The following is a 16,680-nucleotide window of genomic DNA, read 5'->3' on the forward strand; positions in this document are numbered from 1 at the left end:
GTTGGTTATCTCGCCTTTGTTATCAGAGACTCGGTTTCGATTCACGGTAATAGCTCATGTGAATGGGTTCTCACATTAATTTGAGGTTCAGGTCTCAGTGACCTAGCTTCGTTCGATCCAAAAGAAAGAAATCTCATTACTTTTTTTAACTGATCATTCAGTGTTAATCGTGGCGAACTTCATCACCTCTTTTTTCCTATTCTACTACTAACACTCACCAACAACAAAACAGCTGTTTGTTGCCAATGTCAACAAAGAAGCCAAAGCATAAAATAGCCACTCCCATGCTCTCATCTCGTCATGAATTTGATTAAAAAAAGAAAAACAAAGTCAATGGTCTCTTTTATTTTCTTTATGCATTGCCAGCAGTCAGACCCATGTTTACAGAGCTACTCAAACGATCCCAGCCCAGTGCATGTCTTTGTGCCGGAGTCCAATGCGTGCCAATATGGCATGCGGTTCATCCACATTCGTGATATCACGGCCAACCTCCCACAATACGTAGAGATTTGCGAAATTACATATATATATATATAAAGAGGTGCAGCATCCGGCCGTAGATTTTCCACGATCATTGACTCGCACTGGAGAATCTCGGTTGAGCAACGTGAAAACATTCAACAAAGGTGAAGGTCCACAGGGCAACCCAAGGAATTTCAGGTGGTTCTTAGAACTTCATTCAAAGACAACACACACTGTTCGCTGCCTACGATGCGTATGCGAGGGTTTACTTTACGAAGAGAATGAAGACACGGGCAGGTCACAAAGGTCAACGAACAATATAAGGAGCTTCTTATGAATCACTGCCTGACTGGTAAACAAAACGGTATTAAAAAAAAAAAAGGAGGGCCTCATGCCAGCATTCGTTGCAGAATATTTAATGTCATCGACTTCTGATGAAGATTACGTTAAGCAAACTACTTGAAGATTGAGTAAATTGTGAACTTCTTCTGGCTTAAGTTTTGAACAGTAATAAAAGTTCGTATGACGCTCCAATTTACCTAGCTGACACATTGACGTATGTTAACTTCCACTTAACACTTATTTTAACCCAAATGGGAAAAGACCATTAGGAAGATCTAGGCGCAAGTGCGAGAACAATATTAAGATGAATCTTGCAGAAATTTGTGTAATTTATACAAAAGTGAAAATGACTATGTTTGTGACTTTATAATTCTTGAACCATCCGACCGATCTCGATCAAATTTTCAACATAAATGAGTTCGGGCCTGAAATGGTTTTTATCATTTCACTTTGACGTAGGGAAGGGGAGGGATATATATATATATATATATATATATATATATATATATATATATATATATATATATATATATATATATATAATGATCTAAAATGACCGATATTAGTGTCGAATCCATAGTTTTCGGGTTCACTGAGATGAACAGTGACATTTCCGATGCCGTTTAAATGCAAATTCAACCCATGATAATAATATTTAATATTTATTTATATAGATTACTTATTATTTTCTGATTTTTCATTATATTTTCTTTGATTCTATCGATTTGAGAGCGTTTCTATAATAATAAAAAGTTAGTGACTAGCGGAACATTATTACTATTGAGACGTAGCTGTGTATTAGATGTGGAGTGACCATGTGATAATTGTGTAAACTCCTAACTTACTTCGCCAAATTCAATTATTTTATTAAATTGCGACTATGTTCTACAGAATCATGAACTTATTAAAATCCAACGGAACAAAACTTTTATTAATGTTGTACATTGCTAGACAGTTTGAATAAGTATGTATTTGTTAATTGTCACTTTCGAAATTGTCAATAAACAGGACTAGTTTCCTTCTTCATTTTCCGCATACTTTACGCACAGCCTGATACTTCCCTGTTCATTGAACGCAAAAGTAATCACTTTACAGCCAGACAAAACCACGGAGGACACATCGACAAGGGGTATTCGACACACGGTTAGGATAGGTGCAGGATCGACGAGAGAAGCGGATCGCACTGTTGGAGAACAACCAGCTCCATAACTCAAGAATACCATTCTGTTGCATTATCACCGCAGATACATCGAGCTTAAGTTGAAACTAGTGGAATGACGGTGTAGGAGAAACATCATCGTAAAGACGCATTGTCAAGAGAGAATTCGACGCCCCTTGCAGATCAACAGGATAGAGATCCAGATGTTGACTGACTTTTTTCTTATTTTAATCCAAAAAAGCGGCCACGTGGCGCTAGTAGGAATAAAGTAGGTATTGGATCCAGTTCACTAAGGAGAGAGTTTTTGTGAATGCGCCATTGAACCTTTGGGTTAGATAGGCCATAGAGTTAGTTAATACTTATTTCGCTATTCCTATCTTTGATCTCACTTCCTGTTCACACACCAGGTCTTCATTGGTAAAACATCTTAAATACCGAAAGTGAATCACCCGTTCGACGATGCTTAAACCAAAAATATTCCTTGAAGAAAATTCAGTTCTTGTGAAACACAAGATTTTGTACTGAGCGTAACATGTTCAGACAGTTCTAGTTGGAAACACTTGATTATACGTATGTATCTAAATTTATTTGCTCGATCATACAATTATCGCTGTGGAACCACATCCTCTAGGGGCAAGATTCCATTCACCGGAAACATCGCTATAAAAACCTTGATCTTCATGATTAAGATTTAAAAAAAAGAAAATCAAAAGCACGTTATAAGTGAGCAGTTGAACCGCCTTCGGGTAATTGCTATCCGCTCTTACAAAAATTTCTAAATGACATGTGCTATAATTGGGAAATGAATAGGAAGAACGCATATTAACACTAATAGGAATTTAACAACAATTTATTTATAAGAAGAACCAATTATTAGAGAGCACAATAATTTATAAACACCTACCAGCCAATTAATTTGTTTATTTTCAGCTCCTTTATTTATTCTTCGCACAGCAAAAAACTCCCATAAATTTTGGAATAGATCCAAAGGAATCCAATGTGATTTTTACCTAATGCGTACTTTTACTCTCTGCGCGTTATTTACGAAAGACATTGACAATACATATGTAGGATGCGTCCACATACTCTTCTCTCATGGAGCCGTGGTGGCTCAGTGGTAGAGCGTTCACCTCTGGTGCATGGGATCCCTGGTTCGATCCCAGCTCGCGCCAAGTGAACTTTGTGGTCGATAAACACCGTGTGCGTGAGTTTCCTCGAGGTTCTCCCATTTCCTCCCACTTTCTTCATTCCACCATTTCATTCACTTCTTATCATCACCGTCTCCTTTAGCCTAGACGGCATAAACATGGGACGTAAAACTTAAGGATTTTATTTCATTTCATTTTTTCTCTCGGCTAAGGAGGAGTTCCAACGAAAACCTTAATGAAAAGTGAAAAATAAAAATGAAATAATTGGTGGACTGAGAACGTGGGAGGAAATGAAAGAATCCCGAGGAAATCGACGAACACGATGTTGTCCACCACAAACTTATATGCCTGGGATCAAGCCAGGAACCCCTCGCTCTACGGAGCAAAGTATTCCAAACGATGACAAGGGTTTAAATCCCGTCACTCAGTACAGCCTGCAAAATAATATTAGGACAAAATGCACGAAATAATTGCGTTGAGTTGAGTTGATTTTAGTTTAGCGTTCCTTTCAGCAGCGAGGCTATAGGAGACGTGGACCTACTGATTAATCGAACCCGGGTCTTCCACGCCAAAGGCACATACGCTAACCGTTTAGCCACAAGGGAGCTCTCACGAAATAATTGCATCATATATATAAAGGCAATAATACAACAATTTATTCCCAAATAATGTTCTAAGCATTTTTCTTTCTTTCTTCAAGCATTGTTCTCATCTCCCTCCCTTCCAGTGGCGGACCTAGAAGGTAAAAACTGGGGGCGGGGAGGGCAGCTAGAACCCAGACACTATGATAGATCTATCATGAGTTTACAATTTTTCATGGGTCCCGTAGAAGTTTCCAACTTGACTCTCTCCCGCTGGATATTATGGCTAGGTTGGACGCTGACATTCTGGATCTCAAGTATTGTTTTACACATTGCATAACAGAAAAACTTTCAAAAATTCTCCAATAAAGAATAAACGGCAACACTTAACTATAAACTTTCAAAAAATATATAATAGCTTCAATTATTTTTGTTGCTCAAATAACTGGTGGGAGGGGGGAGGTCTAGGACCCCCGGCCCCATGCTAGATCCGCCACTGCTCCCTTCTGTTCTATTAATCCTTGTTTTGCGGTTTTCTGTTTCATTCAGTTAATTTTCCCAATACTCCTAAAGACCAACTTCAATGCTCCGCTGTTCAAAGCGTTTTTCATAATTCTTTTTACATATCTACATTTCATCTCTGTTGTAAGTAAAATATTCCACACAAAATAACTTGCTAAGTCATCGAGCTACAAAACATGCTTTTCTTCCTTCCTCGGTCTTCTAATCCTTGATTTTTATATTATTTCTAATTCATATTTCACTTACTGGTATCTAAAATTAACTCATCTGTTCTACATTCTTCGCTCCAATTTTCCTAGCGGACACAATTGCTGTCTTCACTACTAAAATATCATTTTCATTATATAGAACCTTTTGAACAATTTTTTCGATAGGTATTGAAAATAGTCTTATTATAACTGACACGCTTATTCATATATGTTTGTTATGAATCTTCAATACTTCCACAACCTTCTTTAGTACTCCGACCAAGTATTCTAGGTCGCTCGGTCAAAAGCCTTGTCTAAATCAACAAACATTATGTGTAAATTTTAGAGGAATAAACAACATACAAACCAGATCCACAACATCTATTTGACACTGATATACGGTTCTCAAGAATTTCACAGAAGTATCATATAGATGGCACTACTGTGAACTAAGTATACTTCACAAATAGGATTATTAAGAAAAAAATACTTATAATTTTAGATTTAGTAAACATGGTTGTAAAAATATTGAAACAACTATTAAAGAATAAGAAAAATGTTTAGTTCACGGCCGAATTGGTAGCAGTTATTACTTTGCACCAATGCCACCTATCGATTTATTCTAAGAACTATTTGAAGCCGGTATGTCAGTGTTCCTAGGGTTGTGTATCTGTGACTGTACTTACCTTTCTGTTGTTGGATCGGCACAGTTAAGAGGATATTTCAGTTCTATGATCTCTCCGTTCTTTTCCTTGAGTGGCCCATGGTTTTCCATGTAGAACTGCACCAACTCCGACAGCGTAGCGAACTTCTCACCGCCATACAGATCATAGAAGTCGCCCTTGTTCTGGATCTTGATGTGGGTAACACCACCATTTCTCCTGCAAGAAAGACGGTTGCTTATCAAATGAAAATCCACAAAAATAAATAAATAAATTATACAATGGTTTTCTACAGAATAAGTAAAGCAACAATTTTCTAAAGAATCGATTCCTCCAACGAATACAAAGCAACAAACAATTCAAATATGCATTCAATTCTAATTTAATTATAATACGGAACTTCCAAATGAAGTGTCATAACCATCCATTGTTGTTGGAACAGGCAACAGGATCTTTATTGGAGTAAAAACGAGAAATGTAACTTTGGTTCATCTACGTTTACTACCAACGGTAGCGACACCACTTGGCGCAACGCTAAAGCTTCTGTTAGACCGGAATAAACGGTGACATACTCAGTCACTGAAAGTAGTGACATCATGCAGCGGAGCTGTAAAGTATTTGCTTTCATCCGAGTCAATGACGACATTCTCAGTGACCGACAGTAGTGACATGCGGGCTCAGCTTCAAGTTTTTGCTTCCATCCGAGTCGACGTCGATATTCTCAGTGCTTAGCCAATTAGTGTATATTTGTGAAGAGTGGAGTGGTCAGATTATCTGAACTATACAGTAAAAAATTAAGTTATGGTTATAGGGCTCATATTTTTGAAAGTAACTACACAACTCTATCCAATACTGCTTTTTGAGTTCTCTGTCGTGAGTAATGTTAAGTTATTTGAGTTTTCTGTCTACTTTTTGGATTGTATTCTCATCTCCTATACAGCCGAATAGTTAACGCGCTGCTTTTCGTGCGATGATTCCCGAGTTAGATTACCGGTATGGGTACAGAATTGTTCAGTATTGTCCCATGATTTGAATATAAATTGGAAAGCTACTGGAGTTGAGCTGATTTTCAGTTTAACGTCTCCGTTAAGCAGCGAGGCTAAAAGAGACGTGGACCTACTGATTAACGTGGAATCCGAACCACATGAGCTCCCACTGGGAATCGAAACCGGGTCTCCCACGCCAAAGGCGCGTACACTAGCCGCTTAGCCACGGAGGAGCTCGGAAAGCTACTGCAATTAAGAGATGTCAAATTCTAGCCTAGAAAGTCAAAAATAACGTTTGGTGGAAACCAACGTACTCGTACTAATAACCGTGCATTGCACCACTAAAAGACGTTTGGTTGACCATAGCAATTTATGGGCTATACAGCCGCTAGTTTAGCTTCTTCCTCTGTCATATAAGGTTAGACCTATCTATTCTTGTGTTTGTTCCCGACACATTTTATAATTAGACTAGATACTAGAATAAGAATAATTACTTCCAATTCTTGTTGAAAAGCGGATTAGTATTAGTCGCATGTAAGAAGTATAGAAGCTTTAGAATTTAGTCTAGCCAATTATCTCGCATGGCGTTCCTTTCTATTCCACAAAGTATACCACGGTCTCAGGTGTATTTCCACGGGATAATTTTAATCTTCTTAAAAGCCCATTCTCTAAATCATCACATTTCTCAAATGTACGAAATAAATTAATTACTTTAGCATTTCGTTTTATTTTTTTAATTATCTAAGAAGAAATGAACAACAAAAACGGAGGAGAGAAATGGCTAAATAAAATAAGTATCTTTTTATGGATCGCGTTTCAAATCTGTGAAATTGATAGCCTACATCAAATTAGAATAGGACAAATTGTGCACAAGAAAGGTCGTATTCAACATAAAAATATTGTCTATATAATAATAATAATAATAATAATAATAATAATAATAATAATAATAATAATAATAATAATAATAAACCCTTACAGAAATAACCAGTTGAGAATGCTCCAACAGCATTGCCAGAATGAACTTAAAAGAATTCATTTTTCTTATTAACTTCTACAGGCTTTATACCAATTGTTCTATGTACTTTATTATTATAACAATTCTTGTAATATACTGTATCTTCCATTTATAATTTCCTTGAGTACTAAATTTTTTCCAGATGTTTTGTTTAAGAGTTCTGCTAAAACGTTCTACGGCAGGACGCAAAATTTCAGTCAGACACACTCGCCAATCCAAAAAATGACAGTCGCCAGTATCTCTCACGTACAGTCACGAACACTAATAAATGGAGGTTGCAGCCATAAGAAATACTGGCTTTAGCCTCCATTTATTAATGTTCGTGACTGTACAAATTATTAAAAGTATCTTCCACCCTCCCCCCACAGCCTTTGGTTTGACAAAGAAAGAGATTAACGTCAGGGCATAACATTTGAAAACCGATAACTAGATTCAGGTTAATAAATTTTGAATTGGATAATTCATATGCAGTACATGTTAAAAAATATCTTAAAACTACGTTTGTGTAACTCTCTCTCTCTGTCTGCACTGAAGTGCCAGTTGTCGATTGCAGTTTTCGGATCGAAGTCCTTAAGTGAAAGGCCATTGACAGAAATCATCAGCAAATCATCCAGTGTGTCAGTCTTCAGTGAATTTCTGTAGGTAGTCTAAAATCTGTTGAGACTGCTGAAGCCTGTATCACACGAAACATATTTCAGCCTCACAGGTTAAACTGCACAAAATGTGACAATTGGAAGTAAATTTGGGAATCTCGTAATGAAGTTTTCACTGTAAACCTTTTTCAGTGTCTAATTCAACGTCAATGAACGTTTTGTGTTCTTCCCACTCTTCTAACGTAAGACAAGATCCACTTTTTCACTGTATAAATCTGGTTACAAGTACTTAAAAAGCAGTTTTACTGCTTCCACACCAAATTCAAGGATATTTCCTCAGTGACAATTTTTTTCGTACCAAACGGAAACTGAACTGAGCTTAGGCAAAAATTCTAAGTCGCCTACTGAATACTAGTCGCCAGCTCTAAATTTTTAGTCGCTAAACTTTCAACATACGAGTATCAGTCTCCTAGATTTTCATAAATAACTATAAAGATGATCGTAAATTTTCCAAATAAGTACAGATAACGTTCACTCTAAGTTCATAATTGACTTTTTGAAAACATGTTGACCCTAATTGACATATTACATGACTACCTTTCCATTAAAAAAAAATCACATAGTTCAAAATGGTGGATTTCAAGATGGCGGCGGAGGTTCGTGATCTACTCTGCCCATTCTTCTTTAGCCAATATGTGGAACTACCACCGTTTGTGTTGTCTATCTTTCACTATTTTCACGATTCAACAGTTTATTTGATGTGTTTCAATAACATACATAGCATAGCCCTTCTTCAACAAAATTTGACCCCGTCCGTTTCTTCTAGCGTTCAGCCGCCATAACTTTGCACATACACATATTTTCACATCCCCTATCAGGCGCACTAACGTAAGTCTTATCCCGCAACTCGATTCATCCATTTGGAGCCTTTAGTTGTGAGTCACTGTGTCTCCAACTGTATTAGGGTAAGAAGCTAAAATTTAACTTTGGACAAAACTCATGCAAGGAAATCTCATGTATGGTCAGGATATAGACTTCCATGAACATGATTTCTGACTTTTCAGCGGACCAGAGCTCTCTATTTTTAATTTATCTTACACAGATTCCTTCCCCAGTTACCTTACGATGCTGAATCAGAATCGAAAATTATTATAAACCCATCACAAGCCTATAAACCCAGGACCATGAACACTTCAGGCACGCGACATAGCTATTCGACAATAAGTGAATACAATTTATTTATATCGATACATTTACAAAAAACAAAGAAAAAAAGACAATTCACAAAGGCAAAAAGAAGGCAAAAGCATCAACACTAAAATATATTTAACATTTCGAAATATATCTTTAAAACAAGAAAGAAAGAAAGAAAAAAAAAGTGGTCACGTCATTCGGCAGTAAATCACACCCCAAAGTGAGTTAAGTGTTGTTACATTGCCAGAACAAATTATTCTATTTGGTTGCTTTTATGTCATACATGTAAATACTTCTTTTTTTGAAAAAACGTAAGAGAGTTGTTAACCATTCTCAAATGGCAGAAAACGTTAGCGCCAGATTGACAATGAATGAAAAATGTTAACTTAGTAATTAACACCCTACATTACATAAAACCCAGGCACAAAGGCGAGCTTTACAAACGAACAAACAAAACATCTAACTTATAACGAGACTGGAAAACAGGTTCTGTGTATCGAGGATAAGCAGTCAATGGACTTCTTTATTCTTGGTAATTAGCCTACGCTCCAAACGGGCTAATTAATAATAAAAAGAAACTACTTAACGTCTGAATTGTCTATATAAAAATTAAAATGGCATTTAAGGAAGAATAGAATCCAAAATTATACTATTTGTTCTACAGATGGCGAATGAATCGTTTCTCAATTTTACGAGAAAAGGTACGGTGTATAAAATTGAATTGTAGAATACTCACACACGCAGTGCAATGGTTCCTGAATATCTATACAAAATTTCAAACATAGACCAAGGGTTACTTCCTCAAGGGAGAAAACATTTAGATCATTCGTTAGTTGGACTTAAGTTTAACACTCCTTTCAGCACTCAGGTTATATAAGACATGAACCTACGGCATCATGTGGGATTTGAACCGCATAAGTCTATACCGGTAACCGAATCCGGATCTGCATGAAGGGCACGTACACAAACTATTGCCGCAACGAGGACGCTCATATTTGGAAAGAAATCGGTTAGGATCTATTTTAAAAGATATCAATCAGGATAGCAAGATTTGGGATTCAAGCCCAGAACTCCCCGACCCGGAACGTCAAGAATCTACACTAGCTCAATCGCAAGAAACTTGAGTTTATTCGTGAATTTTTTGGGGGGTGTATTCTCTCCAGTGTTGCCAGATTGGGGTAAAAGTAGCGGATTGGGCGATTTTTTAAGTGTTCTCGCTAGAAAAATTTCAAATTGGGCGACACGCTACTTTTAATCATATGCAGGCTATATAACTCTTAAGAATGCAATATTTTCTTATTTTCATGAAATTACAAATTAGGCCTATTAGTTTTATATGATAAAATAAAACGTATTCTATTCACAATGAACAATACTTTTACTAAAAATAACACGTTCAATACTAGTTCAGTTCTTGTTTTAGTACTTTTTTCATCTCCAGATCTGAACATCAGTTCTGAACTTCTGTTGAGTTTCCACTGTTGCAATATCACTAATTATTTTCCTTTCTCAGTGAATGTCTTGGTCTATTTGTAGTAAACACGAAAACCACAAATTAATTGTATTACTGTATTATCCATATAAATATAATGAATAAGTTGATTACAATAAAAACTTCTAAAATTAATGGTTTCCAGATACAGAATTTAGCAACAGATATATATTTAGTACTAACAGTGAAAGAGCACATTGCCAACGATGTAAAGTGTATTTCAGAGCCCACAAAACTGAATTAAGTAAACAAATATCCTTGGAAATCTGAAAACTTGCTCATTATATAGTATCACCGTCTTCCCAGTTCGTTGCACATTGCAGTTCTACTGCTCCTGATGCAGTATGGAGTTTCGTCTAACATACTAAATATTGCCAACAGTCTAAAACTGCAATCGCCACCTGACCGTTGCCAACCCAGGTATCTGACGTATTTCAAACTCCAGGTGTTTTCATCAAATCGATAAGAATATATATATATTAGTAAGAGTGTATAGCTGCAAAGTAATTCACTTTTATGTTTGGGCTACAAATAGTTCAAATCGGCATATCCAAGAGCGCCGATTTCTCTGTAAATTGAGGGGGGGGGGCATTCAGATGAAGAAGGCATATATGAGGATTTTAAGACAAACTGCATTCAAATTATGCCAAATATTGTATATTCATAAATACAATGCGGGGGCCCACATGAGCTTTGGGAGGGGGGCTGCAGGATCGGCGCCCTTGAGTACTTTCTCCCTACTTTTTAATCTTTAGATCTGACAACACTGGTTCTCTCTCTTAAGTCCCACTAATTTCATCAATTCTTTCTTCATCATGCTTTCCTTCTAGTCTAGTAGTTCAGATTTTGAAGCACGAGGTTCTGGGTTCGATTCTCGGTAGGACAGCATCGAACGCGCTACAATAAATTAGATCAGATCCCCTTTAAACTGTACGTTTCCTCCAGTTCAGGCTCACTGCTGACAAAGGGCATAAATAGAAAAATTAACCAACGAACCAATCTCATACTATCATTTGCATTCAATTAAGATGCAGGGATGGCTATAATCGGTGGAAGAAGCAGTTATGATACCAAGTGTATTACTGGAATTTGACTAGTCAAGGGAAAAAATCTAATTAAAAGATTAAAAGATTTGAATAAGTTAGACACTTGAAAAGGACAAAAGTGGTCACTTACACAAGGAAAACACCTCTTAATCAAGACTGTCTCCAGAGGATCAGAAGCACAAAGTTTAAAGTGGACTGCCTTTTTACGCAGGAGATATAACTATAGAATAATTGGAGGAAGTCATGGTCAGTTTGGGGATTATCATCTGCATCTTTTAGCTTAAACTACATAATTGTACAATGCTAGGCTAAAAATTAATATACAAGAAGTGTTCAAATAAAAAAGGTACAAACGGCACTGTGGGTATAATCGAAGTCCGTATTGAAAAGTAATCACAAGAGGCCTGAGCACAACTATCCCACTGTTTCACGAGACCCATTCCCAGAATTTTTGTGGCTGTAACAGCAACCAGTCCTCCACTGTGTTCTTCAGTTCATCGTACGAGTTGAAGCTCTTCGTTTTGTTAAGTTCTTTAGCGGATCAGACGGATGGAAGTCGTAGGGCAACATGTCCAGGCTGTAGGGTGGATGCTTAAGCTGTACCCACTTGAACTTGTCCAGTATACTTTGTGTGACTTGGGAGACGTCTGGACGAGCATTATCAAGGGGCAGAACAACTCCCTCAGCGAGGAGCTCACGCTGTTTGCTCTTGATGAATTTGCGTAGGCTACGGAGTGTCTCACAGTGCACATCATTGTTAATGGTTTTTTCGTTTCTGATATCACCGCGCTGCTCCTCAAATCGTCGAATGTTTTCAATGTGAACGCCATGATTTCCTGGCACGCACTGCCGCGACAATTGGGCGGAACACACAACACACAACTGCCTGCTTCTCTCATGTGAGGGGTGCCCGCGCATGTGCACAGCCACGCCGGACACTACATTCTCTTCCCTAGATGTTGCACTGCGTTCTCCCAAAGTGATATTCTCTTATTTCAACTAGTTTGGTTTGTACAATGTTTCATACCTTTTCATTTGAACACTCCTTGTATATATACTGCATAAAGAAAAATGCAATATCCAAAGTAAGCATTCGTTGCACTCAAAGGTAGCAAAACTAATACATCCGTTTAGCCTCAATAATACTTGAAACTGAATTCTAATTTTAAAAAGGAAAGAAAGAAAAAAAAGAAGGAACCAACAACAAAACCTGCTAAATCCCACCTTTTCATTAATATTTTCAATGCAAATACGCTCATACCCTTAAATCATCTGCTGATACATAAAGAAAGAAGAAAAAAAACTTTCCCCAAAAACTTTTAAAGGATAACTGTTCTCATTACTTTAAAACTCACTTCAGATTTACAACAAAAGTTTTTCTTAAATAATAATGCTAAAATTCACAGAAAATCTCATTAAATCAGAACGCGAGAGTCATTTCAAAGCCATAAAATAAAGCGAAAACAGTTGAATACCATCAGACAACCATTAAAAAAGGGAATTCCTTTCTCTGCCGCTGCATTTTGGAGGTGAAAGTACCTGACTTCGCTTTATATACCTGCAACAGATCTTTCACCGTGTTCATACACAGTAATTGAAATTACAAAGAAAGAATAAAAGGAAAACATACAGCGGCCCATATTAAATTATACAGACATTTATTTCATATGGGAAGAAAATAAAATCTCTCATGATGACGATTAAGCAAAATTATCTCCGTTTTCAAGCTGTATATGGATGGAATAACCACTTTAATTAATTATTCTCTGTCTCTTATTAAGATTCCTACAGCAGACTGCATAACTCATAGATAATGGCTTAGCTGTAAGTACAGAAAGTTTTTTTCTCAGTTTTTAATTGATAGCATTAATGCTGTTACGAGACTATCTTGGCTACACCCATCTACATTTACAGCAATTTGCATAAAGCTGCTAACTGTATCCATAGGAAAGGAAAGTATAAGAAGATAAATAAAATAAAATAAAATAAAAATAGGAATAATCAAATCGACGTATAGGACCTAGCTTCGTAATTGAGAGACTCGCATCGAATCCTATGGTAAGCCCGCTTGCCTGAAAGCTTTTCAAGGAATTTCTCCAGTTTCATCAGGCACATTTTGGACATGATACCTTTAAGAGACGTAATCACTGCGAAATTAAAATACCGTAATTTTACAGTAATTATGTGTTATCTGCAAATAGATAGAAGATAATCGAAATGTGGAAAAACAGCGCGCTAGACAATATTATTCTGTATGAGGTACCGTTATCACGAGTCACCTAGTAGCTTTCGGTTTGCAGCAATTGAGAAACGCGAAAATAAATACCGATTTTTTACATGGCCGGAAATCGAAAGCAGATAAGTGAGTCGTGATAACGGTATCTCATGTAAAATAATATTGTCTAGCGAACTCTTGTTCCATTTTAGATTATCTTTTATCTATTTGAAGAGATCATATAATTACTGTAAAATTAGCGGTATTTTAATTTCGCCGTGATAAGTATACGCCCTAATTTCCTTTCAAATACTTTTCCGCCCGTTTCAATATTGGTTTCAGTGTAGACTAGCAACAAAAACTGCTTCTTTAACTGCGCTAATAAGTAATAAATAAAAGAGAGCAAACAAACAAACACAAACACACACAAACAGACACACACACACTCACTCACTCACTCTCTTGGATAATACAACTATATCTCTATACAGCAAATAATATAAAGGACACAAAAAAAGTTTTAACATAGATGAATCATTACTTATTACGTTCTAAATCGGAACTGTTGAGTGGGCTAATCGATCAATTCCAATCCATAATATACAGGGTGCCCCAAATGTAGGTATACAGTACCGTACTGATCAGCTCATTGAATTTTATATAATTTCTTGTTGTTATCCATCAGGTAGACTTAGTTTAATTTCACAATCATTAACTTGCATTCATCATGCGACTCCCTTAACCTAAAGAATATTAAAAAAGGGTAGAACAGTAAACTGAAATATTTCACTCATTTTCAACGGAATTTGGCCTAACAAACAAACTGAACATAATTTGATTGTCTAGAACATTCTTTTGAATTTTCTTTCTTTTCCCTTTTTTAAAGTCACTTCTCAGCGTTGAAGTTACTGTATAAAATACGTGGAACAACAATTCGAGGCACGGTGGTTCAGTGGTAGTGCGCTTACCTCTACTAGGTGGGGTCCTGGTTCGATCACCGGGCAAGTTCCTGCTGGATAATATCGTGTTAGTGGGTTTTCTCACGGTACTCCTGTTTTCTCCCACGTTCTCATTTCATAGAATAAAGATCATAAAACGTGGGACATTAAACTGGAAGATTTATGTTATTTACACTTTAAGGTCGATTGCGAATGCGTTCGAGGCACTCCCACTGAAAATCGAAGACGGAACCACGTCACTACAGACAGGCGCGCAGAAATCATCACGCAGACTGTGCAATTGAAGCAAATGTGAGATTTAAACAAGTTAGCAAGTATATATATGGACAACGTTTGTTTGGAACGTGATTCCTCACAACAAGATAAGACAAAATGTATAGACCAACCTGGGTGCACAAATGCTTCCTTTCGGAGTAATAGACTGAAACATGAAAACATGAAAAATTGAATGTTAAAGGTCCATAGCTCCGAAACTATGGGACCTACCGAAGTTGGGTTAAGACTTCACTTAGAAACTAATACGTGCGCTATCCAAAAGACCAAGTTTCAGAATCCTAAGGTACTCACGAAACATTTTTTATAGAGGGATTTTGGCTAGAGGTATATAACTTGAAGTACAGCAGGATTCTGAAAAATTGGATATTTGGATAGGCCACATACTAAGTTCTAAGTGAAGTTTTGACCCGAGTACCATAGATCCCATAGCTATGGATCTTTAAAGTATATTTTTTTTAAATATTTTCGACAGCCTATAATTCCGAAAAGAAACATTTGTGCACCCAGGTTGGTCTATCACCAAGGAATCACCTCCCAAACGTTGTCGGTATTGTTTTGAAACGTCCTATATATATATAATATGTCCGGATTTAGGGAGGGAGCACGTGCACCCTCCCTCCGTTCTCAATATACACTATCTAAAACGAGAAACTGGCAGTGGAAATAGCAATACCTTCCTAAAATTTCATGTCATGTTTCCATTTAGGGCTAAAAAGAAAGCGGTTTTGCTAAACACAATAGCTTAAGTCAGTTCCTCATACAATCACAGATGCCTAAAGGCATTAAAAAAAATAAATTTGATTCAAATGTACTGATAGTTATTGGTGAACCCCTCCTCAGAAAATCCTGGATCCGGTCCTGTATATTAATAGAAATTTGACCATGAAGGGAGGAGGTGCAGGTTATTTGACATCATGAGCATGATCAAAAATGAAAAAGTAGGCACTTGGAGATATATTAGCGGGACCTTATGGCATGAGTAACCCTAAACAAAATGAATACTACAGTAATAAATTTATCCTATCATGCTAGAATCAGATTTTATACGATCTTCCGTCAGAATTTAAAGAACACTTCATAGCCATGCAAAAGTAGAAGTTACCATGCATAAACAAGTGTGGAAAATTACAATTATTTTTTCTTTTCGGAAAGAACTATAGACAAAAGCCACTACAATTTAACGAGTCATTACGATGATTAGCAATTGAGCTTACTCATTAGGCGTAGCAGTCATCTGAACAATCTACTTTGTTAATAAGCATAAGCTAATAGCTCAACAAAGAAACACTCAACGTAAGAGCAGCAAAAAACAATGACGGAATCTGTGTTCATTCTACAACATGAGAGCGTCGAGAGAGAAAATATTTACTTTATAAGCAATTATAAAGCAAATTACGAAGACAACAGTCGTCAAATGATTTGTGTATTATTCTGTTTAATTTACAGGCTAGATCAGTGGTTCTCAACCTTTTTTGAATGGCGGCGCACTTTATTGAACGCCCAGGACGCGTCGCGACACACTTGTTTGATATAATAATAATAATAATAATAATAATAATAATAATAATAATAATAATAATAATAATAATAATATCTATTATAAAAATGAAACCAATTAGTTTTTATAATGACTCTATATAGCACTGAGCACTATTGATACCGCTGGAGGTGTTGACTGCTACAGTCTGTCTGGATTTTAACTAATTATTATTAAATTCTTCATGATTTTTAAATTCTAAAATTTCACGACACACCTTAGAGAACTGCATGACACACAAGTGTGTCACGATACATCGGTTGAGAACACTGGCTCAGGAGCTCAATTTCAGACATTTGT

General features: G+C 36.6%; 1 protein-coding gene across 5 annotated transcripts in view; it reads right to left on the reverse strand.

The window, feature by feature from the left end:
* csw (protein tyrosine phosphatase non-receptor type corkscrew) overlaps positions 1 to 16,680 on the reverse strand; it is a 432,330-nt gene that overhangs the window by 76,056 nt on the left and 339,594 nt on the right. For all 5 annotated transcript variants that reach the window (XM_081737276.1, XM_081737274.1, XM_081737278.1 and 2 more), the window contains exon 3: positions 5,089 to 5,283. In XM_081737276.1, coding sequence (XP_081593402.1) covers positions 5,089 to 5,283 — 195 coding nt within the window. The remainder of the gene's footprint in view (positions 1 to 5,088; positions 5,284 to 16,680) is intronic.

The sequence above is a fragment of the Thermobia domestica genome, chromosome 13 (genome assembly GCF_964235325.1).
Source record: "Thermobia domestica chromosome 13, izTheDome1.hap1.1, whole genome shotgun sequence".
Classification (NCBI taxonomy): Eukaryota; Metazoa; Arthropoda; class Insecta; order Zygentoma; family Lepismatidae; genus Thermobia; species Thermobia domestica.